General features: G+C 40.8%; 2 protein-coding genes across 9 annotated transcripts; both read left to right on the top strand.

Moving 5' to 3' along the window:
* Window positions 1-2,337: 2,337 nt before the first annotated feature.
* On the top strand, window positions 2,338-3,993 carry LOC105032937 (uncharacterized). Its single transcript, XM_010907542.4, has one exon. It carries the CDS (start codon window positions 2,405-2,407, stop codon window positions 3,788-3,790), a length of 1,386 nt encoding a protein of 461 aa, XP_010905844.1. The 5' UTR covers window positions 2,338-2,404; the 3' UTR covers window positions 3,791-3,993.
* A 2,712-nt stretch (window positions 3,994-6,705) lies between these two features.
* LOC105032934 (pentatricopeptide repeat-containing protein At2g13600) lies at window positions 6,706-13,820 on the top strand. Of its 8 annotated transcripts, none has more exons than XM_019846490.3 (6): window positions 6,706-9,054; window positions 9,973-10,073; window positions 10,715-10,796; window positions 12,934-13,170; window positions 13,262-13,356; window positions 13,681-13,820. In XM_019846490.3, the coding sequence occupies exon 1, from the start codon at window positions 6,825-6,827 to the stop codon at window positions 8,928-8,930; it is 2,106 nt and encodes a 701-aa protein (XP_019702049.1). In that variant the 5' UTR covers window positions 6,706-6,824; the 3' UTR covers window positions 8,931-9,054; window positions 9,973-10,073; window positions 10,715-10,796; window positions 12,934-13,170; window positions 13,262-13,356; window positions 13,681-13,820. The 8 variants fall into 8 exon arrangements, with proteins under 8 accessions (XP_019702049.1, XP_010905834.1, XP_010905836.1 ...); XM_010907532.4 differs by lacking the exon at window positions 13,681-13,820 and adding an exon at window positions 11,609-11,694 and having other exon boundaries at window positions 13,262-13,672; XM_010907534.4 differs by lacking the exon at window positions 13,681-13,820 and having other exon boundaries at window positions 6,706-8,999; window positions 13,262-13,672.
* Window positions 13,821-14,757: the final 937 nt, after the last annotated feature.

Genomic DNA, 14,757 nt, shown 5'->3' with positions numbered 1-14,757 from the left:
GTCTGTTACCCCATGTTTTAGACAGCTTGAATCCAACCTCTTCGCACCATTCTCTTATTTTATTTCTTTGCCTTTCAGAAAACTATTGTTAGTTTGTCTTTGTTTATTAGTGATCGCAGTGGCTTGCGGTTAATTCTTCGATCGCTCCAACTACCTACGTTGTTATCGAGGGAGAGTGGACCCATCGTAAGCGAGCGAGCATGTGACGTGCCTGCCCGGCTTAGGCCCCCGCCGGAATTTCCATCAGTTACTTTTGTCCTATTCTTTTGCCAAAGGTTTGTAATATTTTTTTTTATAAATCAGTTAAATGAAACAAATCGAGAATAAATATATTCGTAAAAATCAGAAAAAAAAAATTAAAAATTAAGCTGAGATATCTATTGTAGAATTTTCTAGCATATAAACAGCCGTTCACTTTTGCTTCCTAAAATCCCTTTTTTTTTTTTTTTTTGATCGCTGCATGCGACATGCGGAGGGGTTCGGAGGTTTTAACCCGGTGGGAGACAGAAAGTCCATGAGGCCCTGGGGTTAAAGGTTTTGTCTGTACTTTTTTGTGCCTCTCGGGCTCGCACCAAGTCCATCCCACCTCTCCGGTAGCCAGTAACCAAGGCGGAAAGCTTTTCTCCCGCTGGTCCGTGGAGTGAGGTCTACGACTGCTTTTGGATTGGCGGCAGGGTCACGTCCCTCTCTCTGTTACCACATATTTTAGACAGCTTCCATCCCACCTCTTCTTACGATTCTCTTATTTTATTTCTTACGGATCTTATTAATTTACAACTAATCCTTGGATTGTCAACTCTAAACATGCGCCAAGTACTTTCCTCCACTGTTACCGTGGGAGGGACCCCCACCGTAAGCGAGCTAGCATGTGATGCGCTGCCGCCCCCTTCCTTGTCCCCGCCGGAGAGAGAAAGGTAGGTGGTCAGTGGTGAAGGATACTCGCTCTCAGGTGTCCAGCGCCTCCTATGGTAGAGGGAAGAGTCGAAGATGCCGAATCCTTATGTACGAATTACGAGACATTTTACCTCTCTGAAACAGATAACCACAGCGTGGGTGCGCACAGCCAGCTGGCATCTATCTTGCTAGCTCCATCCCTCTCTTAACAAAATCGGATTGATTTCGACATAGATTTAACTGTGGCGACTGTGGAGAGCGGAAGAAAGCCCGAGCCAGCTTTTTTTTTTTTTTTCCTTTTATTGTACTATTATTTTTCTCAACAACTCCTGACGAAATTACAAATAATACTAGTAGCGATTGTGCAATATTAAATAGCTTTTATGCTTCCTCGTAGGGGATGCCATGCTTGTGGGTCCTCTTCTTTTGTATGGTCCTCCAGCATGCACACAATGTGACAAGATTCCTTGACCCAGAGAATACCAGAAATTTTTTTTTTTGTCTTTCTAATAATCTACCTTGTGTATCTACCCGAAAAAAAAAAAAAATACCTTGTGCAAAACATCTATAGCCTATACGTTTGTTCATAATTTCATGTTAAATATTTAATCACAATAACATATTATTCTTCTTCCAAAAGAAAATAATAACATACAATTCTTGCAGGATGCCTAACAATTCAAGTGTCTCCTTTCTTTTTTTTTTTACTGGTTGAATATATTTTTTCTCCTGATAAAATTAGATTTATTAAATCAATATAGTCGGAATATATTTGTATGAATCACAAAATAAAACGTAATTTGTTCAAACTCTGAATGAATTTTCAATGCAATGGTCTAAAAAATTCTCCCTATGGTTAGTCATAAATTACATCATTCAATTTCATATATTACCTTATAAGACAACGGAGAAATTGTTAGATGGAAAGTAACCTCAGGTGTTTCATATTTAGAAAACATCAAAACACAATCATTGAGTCATGTTTAAATATAACATGAATCGTTCTTAAATGCATCACGTCAATCTGCAATCTTTTTCGACTGCATCTTGGATATTGGTGCTATCGGACTCCTTCTGCCACTGTACAATATTTTGCTCTGAAAATATTAACCCGCGCCCCATATCTTCCCAAAATATTCCGGATCTCCTTTGCATATCCTCAGCCGTAGATTACGTAATGCAGGCTCTGCGTGGTCCCTCGATGCCCTCCATCCCACTCGTCAGGAAAACGAATTGGAGGGAGAAGCGCAGAAACGGGAGCGAGCGACGGCGAGGCTGGAAATTCCTCTCGAGGAGCCTAAAGTCTCGCGGGCCCCACCGCCCCTTCAATTCCAACTGTCACTCCCCAACCCCGAGGCACGCGGCCCAACCACATCCGGAACCAATTCGTTTCCCGTTAAACGTTTCCCACACGTTCTTTTCTACAAAAAGGACTCCCTCGCCGCTTTCCAACCGGGCAGCGATCCGCTCTATCCCCTCCAAAAACCTAACCCTAACCCTAACCTTTCCAATGGAAAACTACTCCTACCCGGACTCCGGCGACTCCTCCCCTCGATCCCGCGAGATCGACTGCGAGAACTCCGTCTCCTGGGACGAGCCAACACCGACTGCCGCCGCCGCCCGCGTCAAGCTTATGATCAGTTACGGCGGCCGCATCCAGCCCCGTCCCCACGACAACCAGCTATCCTATGTCGGCGGCGACACCAAGATCCTCACCATAGACCGCTCCATCCGCTTTCCGGCCCTCCTATCCAAGCTCGCCTCCCTCGCCAACCTAGACGACCACCTCTGTTTCAAGTACCAGCTCCCCGGCGAGGACCTCGATGCCCTGATCTCCGTCACCAATGATGAGGACCTCGACCACATGATGCTCGAGTACGACCGCCTCCACCGCTCCGCCACCAAGCCCACCGCCCGCCTCCGCGTCTTCCTCTTCCCCCTCAACCCCCCGCCTCCTTCCGCCGCCCTCCTCGACCCCAAGCCCGACCGCCAGTGGTTCGTCGATGCCCTCAACTCCGCCCCCGTAACCCCGCCCCTCGACCCAGTCGCCGCCGCTCCCCTGGCCCCTGCGACCGCGGTCAAGGCGGCGTCCCCGAGTCCCGATTTCCTCTTCGGCCTCGACAAGGGCTTGGTGCCGCCCCCGGCCTTCAAGGTCAAAGATCCAGTCCCGGAGCAGCTCCCGGTTCTTGAAAATGTCCAGGTGGAGGTCCCACCTAGGTCCGATCTGGGGAAGGAGGATCAGAGGCAGATCGGAGGTGGTGAGACGACGCCGGCGGAGATCCAGAGGCAGATCCAGGAGCTCAAGCGCCTCCAGATCGCGGAGAACCAACAGCAGCAGCAGCAGGCGGCCATCCAGCGGAACAGCAGCGAAGAAACCCTAGCTAGGGTTTACCCCGCGGAGTACTACGTCCCGAGAGTCCAGGAGAAGGCACCGCCCGCCCCGCCGCCTGTGACGACGCAGGTCCCGGCGGCGTACTGGCCGGAGCAGCGCGGCGTGGCGGCAGCCGGACGGTACTCCTCCGTCGCCGGCGGTGACCAGCCGGTCTACCTGATCCCGACGGCGCCGGGCGTCTACCCAGGGGCCGCGGCGGCGGGGCAGGGGTATTACGCGGCGCCGGTGCCGAGGGTCGTGCCGACGGACGTCTACCGCGACGCGGCGGCGCCGACTCCCGCGGCGGTCTACGCTGTGCCGCCCCAGGCGGCGGCGAAGATGGTTGGGCAGTACGCGGCGGAGGGTGCGCGGGTTCCGGCGCAGGGTGTGGTGGAGTCGGCGGCGTATCAGGTGGCGTACGATAGCACGGGGCGGGCGGTTTACTACACGAGCGCGTTGCCCACGTATCAGACGGTCACGAGCATGGCTCTTCCCCAAGAGGCGAAGCCGTCGCCGGCTTCTTAAAGCGAGCGAGCAAAAGTCCAAGCCCGGAGGAAGATGATCTCTGTCCGTTTTATTGTTTTCCTCTAATTTTTCCGCGCTGCTTATGTTTTCATTGTTCCTTAGTTTGTGCACTTGTTTTGGCTGTTCTTTAATGACATCACCGTGCTTGTTCGTGGATGTAAATACGTATATATGCACATAATAGAATGGGGATTTTACTAGAATTTGTTATGTTCTGCCAAGTCACCAGATTTTGTGCTTCAAATTGCAATTGGGCTTAGGTGGTGGATTATGAGAGGGTATATTGATCTTTTGTGTGTTCACATGATCGACTCTAATTTTTTGTGATGTCTCGATGTATTTTGGACTTCTAGAAATGGATGTTTGTAGGATTATATTCTGATGGTGTTGTATGAAGGTTTCTTCTATGTGCCAAGAATTTGCGGCTGTTTAATTCTTTAAGCAGGTTTTGCTTTTCTTGAGGTCGAAGTTGATGCAACTCTAAAAGTTTCCCAAAATTGTCTTTTTTTTCTTTTTATTGGTTTTTTTTGGTACAATTCCAAAAATTGGATTGCTAGCACCTTTACCCGCCATGCCGTCTCTCCACACTATCACTATATTGCTGATGCGACTGCCATCACTATCATATTTTTTTTTAAAAAAATTAATTAACTGAATCTGACAAAGATTTTAAATATAAAAAATATATAAATTTTTAATTTTTAATATTTAAATTGAGAATTTGTTTGATTCACTGTTGAAATCAAAATTGTTCTGAATAAAAATTAAAATAATTAAATATTAAAATTAAAATAAAATTTGAATATTAAAATTAAATAAAATTAAAATATTTTTATTTTTTTAAAATTAAAATAAAAATAAATTTCTTTGCAATCAAATAATTAGAATGGAGCCGCTCATTTTTATTTTTATGTTAGAGTTCAATTTCCTTCTAGCAAATATATTTTAAATTTTTTTTTTAAAAATATAAAATTAAGATACTGGTGCACGACTGATTGCAGTTGTTGCATGCCTTAAAGGTTTTTTTTGTTATCCTTCCGAAGCATTGCACTAACAAATATTTGCCAAGAAAAAAAAAAAAAAAAAAAAAAAGCTCATCTAACAATAAAATGTTTATTTAGTGTAAAGTTGAAACCGTCTAAATATAGCAGCCATTGTCATCTTTTTAAAACCCTAGCGGTGACTGTACATGTGGAAAAAAATATGTGCAAGTGTAAACATTAATTGCTGAGATGAATTTTAAAAGATTCAATGTCTAAAATAAGGATGTTGACATGAAAACTAATGGGGCTTCAACGAGAAATCCAGGAAAATATATAAATGTGGGAGTGAAGGGGGCAAAGGTTAGAAGGTTTTATTTACTTCTACGTAAGTAAATGCCGTCAAAAACTACTGGCTAGATATACTCAGTGGCCAGGCCTGGATTCAAGCTAGGCTCAAGCCACGGTACCACATTATCTAGTCGAGCCCGAGTCCATTCCTGTCAGCCTTTGGGCCTACATCCTAAATTTGAGCCTGCTATTGATCGGGCTTTGAGCTTCTGGCCTGGGCTCTTGGATTTTTTTCTTTTGGATCATTAGCTTGGCCTCAACCAGCGAATATGAAACCAATGTAAAAGAGGATGGGGATGATGCAATCGGCCTCACCAGGGGCAGCAATGGCAAGCACAAATTGGGGGAGGAAGGCATCAATGTGGAGTGATGGCAGATTGAGATGGGAGGGGGGCAGGGTGGGATTGAGGGAGAAGGAGGAGGAAGATGAGAAGGCGGTGAGGGGAGGTGGGGAGAGGGTGGATGTGGGACTAGGACTGAGTCTTGAGAGGAGGATGGGGTTGGCACGGGAATAGGATTCAAGGTTGAATCGAGACAGTCAGTATCGAATCCAAAGTCAGCGGTGGAGGGTGGAATGGTGTGAAAGCTCGGGGAATCGTGGGTGAGGAAGAATTAGAGATGAGAGGGAGGGCAGAGAGATAATTTTGAATTATATATTATATTCATATTATATATAACTTTGGGCTCAAGTTGAGTCGATGTAAATTTAAATATGGTTTTTCAGATGAGTGGGCTCAAATTTCAAACCTGATCTATTTCTTTTGACGTAAAATGAGGAACCGTCGGAATTTGAGCCAGTCTGTGTTATATCAATTTTTACTCTTTGTTTTGTACAAAAGAAAAAGAATGGATAAGAAAGGAATCATGGATGAGGAGAAGATGAATAGATCTTCTATCTATCCGTGTTTGATAAATCACGAAAGAAGTGATGTGAATAATTCCTACACCGTTGAGTTAGAAGAAATGAAAGACATAATGCATGATATTTATAAGGCATTTATACTTAATTACTTTTTGATAAAAATTATTATTATTATAAATTTTAAATATTTATTTATATTAAAAATAAAATAATTTATAATTTTATAATTTTTATAATTTATAATTATATAAAAATTATATACATATTTAATTTTAATATATATAATAAATAATTTTATAAATTAATTATATATGAATAAATTTATTTATATATGCTAATTATAAATAAATAATTAATTTATAATTTAATATAAATAGTGAATTAATTTTATACAAATCTTAACTAAAATTAGTGAATATAAATAAAAAATAATTCTAATTTATAATTATTAAAATTATATATTAATATAAGATAAATAATTTAAATAAATTATATATATAATATAATATAATAAAAAAATATTATAATTTTATTAAAAATTAATTAAATTTTATCAACATAGAAATCCATCTCTGGTATGCTTCATTTATCTTTTTTCGAGTTGAATAGATTATTTTTTATTTTTATTTATTTTAAAAAAATAAATTGAAAATTGGATCATCCATTTTTTTTTTCAATCCCATCCATCCTCCGTAACCTCAATCGAATATAGGCCAGCAGAAACAAATTTTAATTAGGGACCTCCTAAAAAATGTTCCATCCATCGAAGTGGCCGCTTCCTTCTTCGTCGTAGGGAGATTCGAATCGGAGGCCATTTATGCGGGCGACGTCGACGAGATGAATGAATCTCCATCATGCGCGGCTGCTAAAGCTCGGCCTGGATCGGGAACCCGTCAAGGCCACCCAGCTCCTCACCGCGTATGCTAGCCTCCCCTCCGCGGACTCGTTAACCTGCGCCCTCCGCCTCTTCGCCCAGGTCCCCTCCCGCTCCCGCGATCCCGTCCTCTGGACCGCGCTCCTCTCCGCCTTCGCCCGCTCCGCCCGCCCCACCGCCGCCGTCCGCCTCTTCTCTCGCCTCCCTTCCATTCGGTCCAACCCCTTCGCCTTCGCCTCAGCTGCCCGCGCCGCTGCCGCCTCCGCGGAGACCGACCCCCGCGTTGCCCGCGCTCTCCACGCCCAGGCAATACAGCATGGTTTCCACTCCAATGTCGTTGTCGCCACCTCCATCCTCGGCTTGTACTCTAAGATCAACGATTTGGACTCGTCTTGTAAGATGTTTGATGGAATGCCTCAGAGAAACGTAATTACTTGGAATTCCATGATCTCCGGCTATACCTCTGCTGGAATGGGTGTCCAAGCGTTAGATCTGTTCTACAGAATGAGATATATTGAATTTGGGTTGGATGTTGATGAATTCACAGTGGCGAGCGGTTTGACTGCCTGTGCTGCGCTTAGTGATCTGAGATCGGGCACACAGATTCATGGCTTCCTTATCACGCTAGGGCATGAGACAGATACTGCGGTAATAAATGCTTTGGCTAACATGTATTTTAGATGCGGGGAAGTGGAGTGTGCTGAGAGAGCGATGCAGGGGGGAGAAGAGTCTGTAGAGTCTAAGCTTATGATGATCAAAGGCTATGTCTTTAATGAGAGGTATTGTGATGCCACTAAGAGCATTCTTTGTCATAGTGGCGGTTTTATGGAACTTGTCAAGATGGATCATAGTGTTATTGTTTCCTTGCTTAAAGTGTGTGCCAATCTTGGATTGGTTAAAACTGGGAGGCAGGTTCACGGTCTTCTCCTTGCTTTGGGTCTTTATGAAAATTGCTGTTCTTCTGATGGCAATGATGCTATTCTTGGGAGTGCTTTGATTGATATGTATTGCAAGTGCTCTAGCATCAGAGAAGCTCAACATGTTTTTGGTAGTATGGGGGACAGGCACGTGTCACATTGGAACTCAATGATCACAGGTTGCATATATAATGGTTTGATCAATGAAGCACGTCAGCTCTTTGATGCTATGCCTGACAAAAATGTGATCTCATGGACGGCTATGATCTCGGGATACGTACAGGATGGATTACCAAATGAGGGGCTAAGGTTACTGGCAAGATTGTATGGTGAAAGTGGGCCGATTCGAGGGAACTGCTTCACCTTGGCAAAAGCTCTAGACGCTTGTGGCTGTCTAGTGGCACTACATGCTGGCAAAGAGATCCATGCTCAGGCACTAAGAATGATGGCTGGGGATGGAGATGATCATGTGGTCATCAAAACTGCTCTTATTGATATGTATTCAAAGTCAGGAAATTTGAACTATGCAAGGAGAATATTTGATAGAATGGAAATTAAGAATGTAGTATCTTGGACATCAATGATCACTGGTTATGCTGCACATGGTTTAGGTTTACAAGCTATTGGAGTTTTTGAGCAGATGATAAGCATGGGTTTGGAACCAAACGAGGTTACTTTCATAGCTGTTTTGAGTGCTTGTAGCCATTGCGGTTTAGTTGAGCAAGGGATAAACTACTACAACTTGATGATGGAGAGGTATGGTATCACACCAAGAGTTGATCACTACACTTGCTTGGTTGATATGTTAGGACGAGCTGGCAAGCTTGCAGAAGCTCGGAAGTTGGTGGAAGAGGTAAAAGATGCTGAAACAAACTATAACAAAGACAGAGGCATGGAGAATGGTAAGGGTGCTTCTATTTGGGGCGCGTTGCTTGGGGGATGTAGGTTGCATGGTAATGTGGAGATTGGAAGCAAGGTGGCTAGAAAGATGCTAGAGAAAAAGCAGCAGATTTCTGATACATATGTTGCATTGTCTAATGTTTATGCAGCTGCTGAGATGTGGGATGAGGTTTACAGAGTTAGAGAAGACTGGAGAAAGAAAGGTGTTTCGAGAGAGGCTGGACATAGCCAAATCCAGATTGGGACTCTTAAGTAGGCTTTTGAAGGGCTCAAAATTAACAGTTGGTAGTGTGGATGTCTGAATCTGATGTGAATCTCTGAGAAGGTTGGGAAAAATTGACTTATTAATTCTATTACAACCAGATGCTTATTATGATCAGGTTCGAGTGTAACATCCTCTATGACCATATCTTCTTGTTAAAGCTTAGATCGTCCACATCTGAAAATCACTTCTCATTTCTCCAGCATACACTTAATTTACTTTCTTTGTTGAACCCATGCATGTCTACTACTTTTTGTTAACATGTGGCATATAACCGTCAAGGGGTATTTTAATGCTATCATCTCATATACCTAGTCCTAGATTCATAACCAAATCTGAGAACATAGTAAATGGTAGTGGTTGTCTGTAGGGGGCAATAGTTAGCAGCAATTATGTATTTAAATTGCTAGGTTGTGGGAGAGAGAATAATTTCATTGATCTAGTTGTTCCCTGTTATCAATTTTAGTGTTACAATACAAATGTCACAAAATTAAAAAGAACCATCTTTTTCAAAGAAAGATTTCATGATTGCACTAGGTAGTATAAAATGAAGCCACCATGGAAGTAGGAACAATGTTCTCGTCCATACGGCATCTGAGCTGGAAGGTTCTTGAAGTTAGGGTGGTTTCCACAGCCAAGAAATGGTCTTGCTCTGAACTAATTCGAAAATTTAAGTCTCTACTTCTGATCCTTATGTTGAGTTCCTTTAATTTGCTTGGTAATTGTATGGTATGATTTAAATGATATGCAGCATTTATTGCTCAGAGGTGTGGATGAAATTTGTAATGCTGAAAACTGTCGAATCATATTCTGCACATTTCTGGATGGAAAAGTGCATCTAATGCACATTGACTGCCATACTCATAGTGCTATTACATGAATAAAATATACATAATAGTGGACTTTTTTCATGTATTCTTTCTCATCTCATTTTCCAAAAGCAAACTTAAAATAGGTAATTGTGCTGCTTTTTTCTTATGATAGTAATTTTCTCAATTAAGCAACATATTTCACAGAGTTCTATTCTGATGTTCAGGTTGTCATGAAACATGTCACATGCAGATTCCATCAGGTCATTGTATGATTCCATAATTGAAATCAGCTCTGGCAGATTCTTCTAGACCTAAGTATTTATCTGTAAGTTGTTGCTATTCTACGATGAGTTTAGCAGCAGGAATTTTTATATCCTTGATAGTTGCTGCCATGTTTATTTTCGTCTTAAATTAGTTAAAATTTGTATTATTTGATTTGTGTCATGAACATCAAAGAGATTATAAATTGATATAGGTTGATGCACAAAAATATAGGCTGGCCCATATGGTACAGTGACACACATCCTTGTATCATTTTCATGACCTGGTTGCATAACATGCATCATTTTACGATACTGTGCAGCCTGTTATTTTAGTCCATTATGACTTGTCTGATAATGGCATAGTATACATATATGATGTGAACCATAATTGTTTTGAAAATGAGGACCACGTTGGTCAGGCTTGAAAGCTTGCCTTGGTAACTTTTTTAGCCCGGAATATATGTGAAAGGAAAAGTTCAAGATATGAAGCTAAGCTCCAAAAGGCTTGTTGGTTGTGGTTATGGTATAATTTGTGCTAGAATTAAGTACAGGCCTTCTTAAATTTAATAGTAAATATCATGGCTTGCTGATTGCAAACAAGAATAATTTTGATATTTTCTCTTCCTATTACTTGCATTCTGTCCTTTGATAATTTAGAATTTGTTGACTTTAGTATCATTGGGTAACTCAATTTAATATTTAGGTGAGCTACTATTGAATGCTGTCAAGGGACTCAGCAGGTGGAAGGATCTTTGAAGCACTACCTCAAAACTATTGATGAAGAGGTATTTCTGAGTAGATTTTGTAATCAGCATCCTTTTAATTATTACTTTTCTGTCATTGCTACACTTTGAAGTACCGAACCAAAGATCAATGTTGGCTGCATTTTGTTTTATACAATAGCTTTATTTGAGTGTTTATTAGTAAGCTGGATTAAAGCATACTTTCTACCACCCAACTTTATCACTGGTATTGATCACAACCACAATGTTGGATCTTATATATTGGATCTTATATATATATATATAGGCTCAACAATCTTGTCCATAAGTTTGATTCTGTATTTAATTCATGACTGCATTGCTTTTCTCTTTGAGAGTGTTGATTGGGAGCCTCTACTCCTCCTCCTCTCATTTTTTGAGCATCCACTGGCATCTGTGCATATTCCAAAGTAGATCATGGAAAGGGACTTGGACAGGTGCATCAAAGTGTAAGTCATCATGGCTAGCTCCAAAATTCACAAGCTGATCGGCAGATGGTCCTTTGGATAGATATGGCTGGTTATACTCTTCTTTAGTAGATTGCAAATTCATCTCAGACTGGGAAAGATTTATGGTACTGATTACCAATGGAGGTGCTATATATACTGCTAGATTTGTCTTGTAAGATGGTATAGATGTGGCTTGTGCAATATCATGTAATCATTGGCAGCGATAAGGAATCACTTCAACCTAAGCTTCACTTCTTGTCTATTAATTTCTACCGATCAAATAATTTGGCCATCCACCCCTGTATCATGTTAGTTCAGTTAAGTTTTTGCATCCTCAGTTGTCTGGTTGAATCAATGTTGGCATGACTATGAAATATTCCTCACTAGGTGATGCTAGCTCCTACAACGGATTAGGCGATGGTTGCCCTTGTTCATGCACATGGATGCCCAAACAGTATGACAGAATCCATCAGGTTGTCATCATCCATCCTATTGTTGTATCTTAGATAGACATACGTTTGAGGACAATTTAGTTTCATTCATGCATTTATGTATTTATTTATTTATTTGTGATTATGGAAGGAGTGTCTTCTTCTGAATGTCCTACCATTTTTAATATAAATTATGAATAGATGGTCAGTTCATAAGCGACTGCTTTATGAGTGCTGATATTTTAACGAAAATCATAACATCATAATTAATGAACATGCATACTCAAGTAATATTTTCCACTTGCATCAGTAACCAAAAATATTTTTTAGATGTCATATTTCTTGTCTTGAAATTTGATGTGATGATGATACATGAGTCTTTAGATGTGCAACTCAGCTTCTGGGGCATCACTGAACCTGTTGTTATTGCAGTTAAATTGCCATTGCTAAATGTGCTCGTAAGCCAGCCTGTCTCAACCTGGACCTGTCAACCTGATTCACCCAGGACCCAACCCCTGTAACCTGACCTGTTGGATTGGGAGGTTGAGTATGTGCAAATGTCAGGTTTGGATCAAAGCCTCTCAGGCGGTCAGGTCAGAACAGTTGAAGCCCTGGGCAACTTGGGTACAAAATAAATATATAACCAAAAAATTTAAGCATATTGGATAATATGAACCATTTGAAATGTGTTGCTATTAGGTAGTTGTTACTTGTCACAGGAAACAGACAGTTCTTAATGCATGCCCAATGTACAGTCTAAAGCAGCCCAAAAATGTGCAAAATGAACATTCAAAACTTGTTTATTTTTGGGTGCCTAAGCAATAAAAAGCCCAAAAATTAAATGTGCCTGAGACTTAGGCAGATCAGCTTGTTAGGTCCTTGGCTAAGCCTGGTTCTCAGGTTGGGTCAGGCCCCTATGGATGATACAAGGCATTGACCTGCCCTGAACACAAGGCAAGCCAACCCATTACCACTCCTATTTATTGCAATATCTGATGAGCAGAGGTTTCTTTGAATAGCAAAAATCAAATTCTAGTTATTTCTGATTATTTTAGTTCCCTCATTTTCATTATGTCTGTGCTCTGTTTAGTTAAGCAAGCCTCACACCATGTCTCAGCGTGTACTTTAAATCTTAGAACAAATTAGACACTAGCAGGGGAATTGGTGGAGCAGTGCTTGTTCATGTTTGCAGATGTACCTTATCCTCATCAGCCATTCCCTCATTTTGTAGGACCGGACTGATATATCATTTTTTTTTTGTCCTGTGTCTCACCTTCGCAGGTTCTGTTGCGGCTTGTCATGTCAGAAGCATGTTTGTCAAAAAATTTCTCGAAATGCCACAGCACCAGTCAAGTGAGATGACATTGTTACCATCATAGTGGTGCTAATGTCTTCTTCATCGATAATCTTCTTCCATTTCTTGGCATAGGCATAACTTGTCGCAAGATATATTTATCTCTACACTCATGTTGAGAGAAGCAGTTGATCAGATAAAGAAACAGGATTATTGATTGACATGTAATTGGTTTCTGATGTTGTAATTTCCTTCCATAGTCTTCATTTTCTGGTATCATAAGATATCCATCCATATTATTTGCTCTTTCTGCAGGCTCTCTCCGACCTCACAATCAATAGATATTGACGGATCTGTAAATGTGGTGCAGCGGCCAAGAGAGGCTTCCGAAGATGATGAAGATGATTGAGGTGATGGATCTTATCTTTATTTGCGTGTCCAAAACATAAGTGCAGGATCCATCAATTTAGTATAGTTATTTGTATCCCTACTGAAGGAATAGTTGTACGTTAGTTGTAAGCCAAGGTGTAAATTAGGGTGTGTATACTCTCATTTTAGAAGATAAGGGGGAACAAATTAAGTTGTGTAATTTCTTTGCAGCGAGTACAAAAAGCATCGAGTGGAAGAAATTAATGGCTGCCATGAAATAGCTAATTATGCCATTCTGTATTTTCATTTTATTTGTTGTGGAACCACAAACCTTCAGCAACGCCCTCCCTTTTTTCATTTCTTAGGTGATGGATTTCGCTAGTTGTGCTCATGATTGGATTTTATCTTTGAAGTTGCACTGTGGAAATATGCCAGAGGCAATACATTCTGCATTTCTTTGATTTGCTTTCAATTATTAATTGGAGCAGCAGTAGATAGATATCAGATATACCAAAACTAAAGGAATTTTACAGGAGGGAGAACACCCAAAAGATCAGAATACAAGTTTGCTGATGGAGGTATGAATTTTTTTTAGATTTATAATTGTTATTATTGTTTCCATCTGATTCATTGACTTAATTCTAAGTTGCTGTTCTCATCATCATTATTGTCAATTTTGTGTTCTAAGGCAAGCCATTGCATTTAAAATTGTTATTATTGTTTCCATCTGATTCATTGACTTAATTCTAAGTTGCTGTTGTCATCATCATTATTGTCAATTTTGTATTCGTAGCATCTTAGTGCAAATTGACACAAATTGTCAATTTTGCATATTTTGTGTGAACATCAGAGATGCCGCCTAGGATATCACCAGATGTCAAGAAGCTTGCGTTTGGCGGATTCTGGCAATTCCTGAAGATGTTAAGAGGGATTCAAACAAAATTAAGAATTGCATGTTGATCACAATTTTATACCACAAATGATGCGAGGTGGTTGGATGACGGACATTCTGAGAGTATATTGCTGATGAGAGATTATTTATTTTTGAATGTTAATTTTAAGAAAGCTAGCTTGCTATTTGAAGAAAGAATATCGATACCATTAGTGGAGCCAGGCTCCATGGTACTGTGACGAACCGTAATCATCCTGGAAGGAAGAGGATAAAGGGACGATACTGCGTCAAGGTTTTATCCTCGCGTCAAGACCGTATAATCATAACTTGATCCATAATATGATTTGGATACACTTTGTGCCAAGCTCCTTTTTTTTTGGTTTTGGGGGTGGGGTGCGGGGAGGGGGAATTTAATGTACAGATGGATATCAAGGGGGAAGCAAATTTAAAAGTCGAAGACCATTCAGAGGTAAACAAAACATGCAATTAACTAAATATGTTGACATCATGACGTCTTACCTTTCCGATATTTTGGTGAATTAAAATTTAA

The sequence above is a fragment of the Elaeis guineensis genome, chromosome 16 (genome assembly GCF_000442705.2).
Source record: "Elaeis guineensis isolate ETL-2024a chromosome 16, EG11, whole genome shotgun sequence".
NCBI lineage: Eukaryota > Viridiplantae > Streptophyta > Magnoliopsida > Arecales > Arecaceae > Elaeis > Elaeis guineensis.
The sequence above is the reverse complement of the archived record's forward strand: the minus strand, read 5'-3'. Positions and strand labels throughout refer to the sequence as shown.

Coding starts and splice junctions, on each gene's coding strand:
- LOC105032937 (XM_010907542.4), top strand. CDS start 2,405: ATGGAAAACTACTCCTACCCGGACTCCGGCGACTCCTCCCCTCGATCC.
- LOC105032934 (XM_019846490.3), top strand. CDS start 6,825: ATGAATCTCCATCATGCGCGGCTGCTAAAGCTCGGCCTGGATCGGGAA.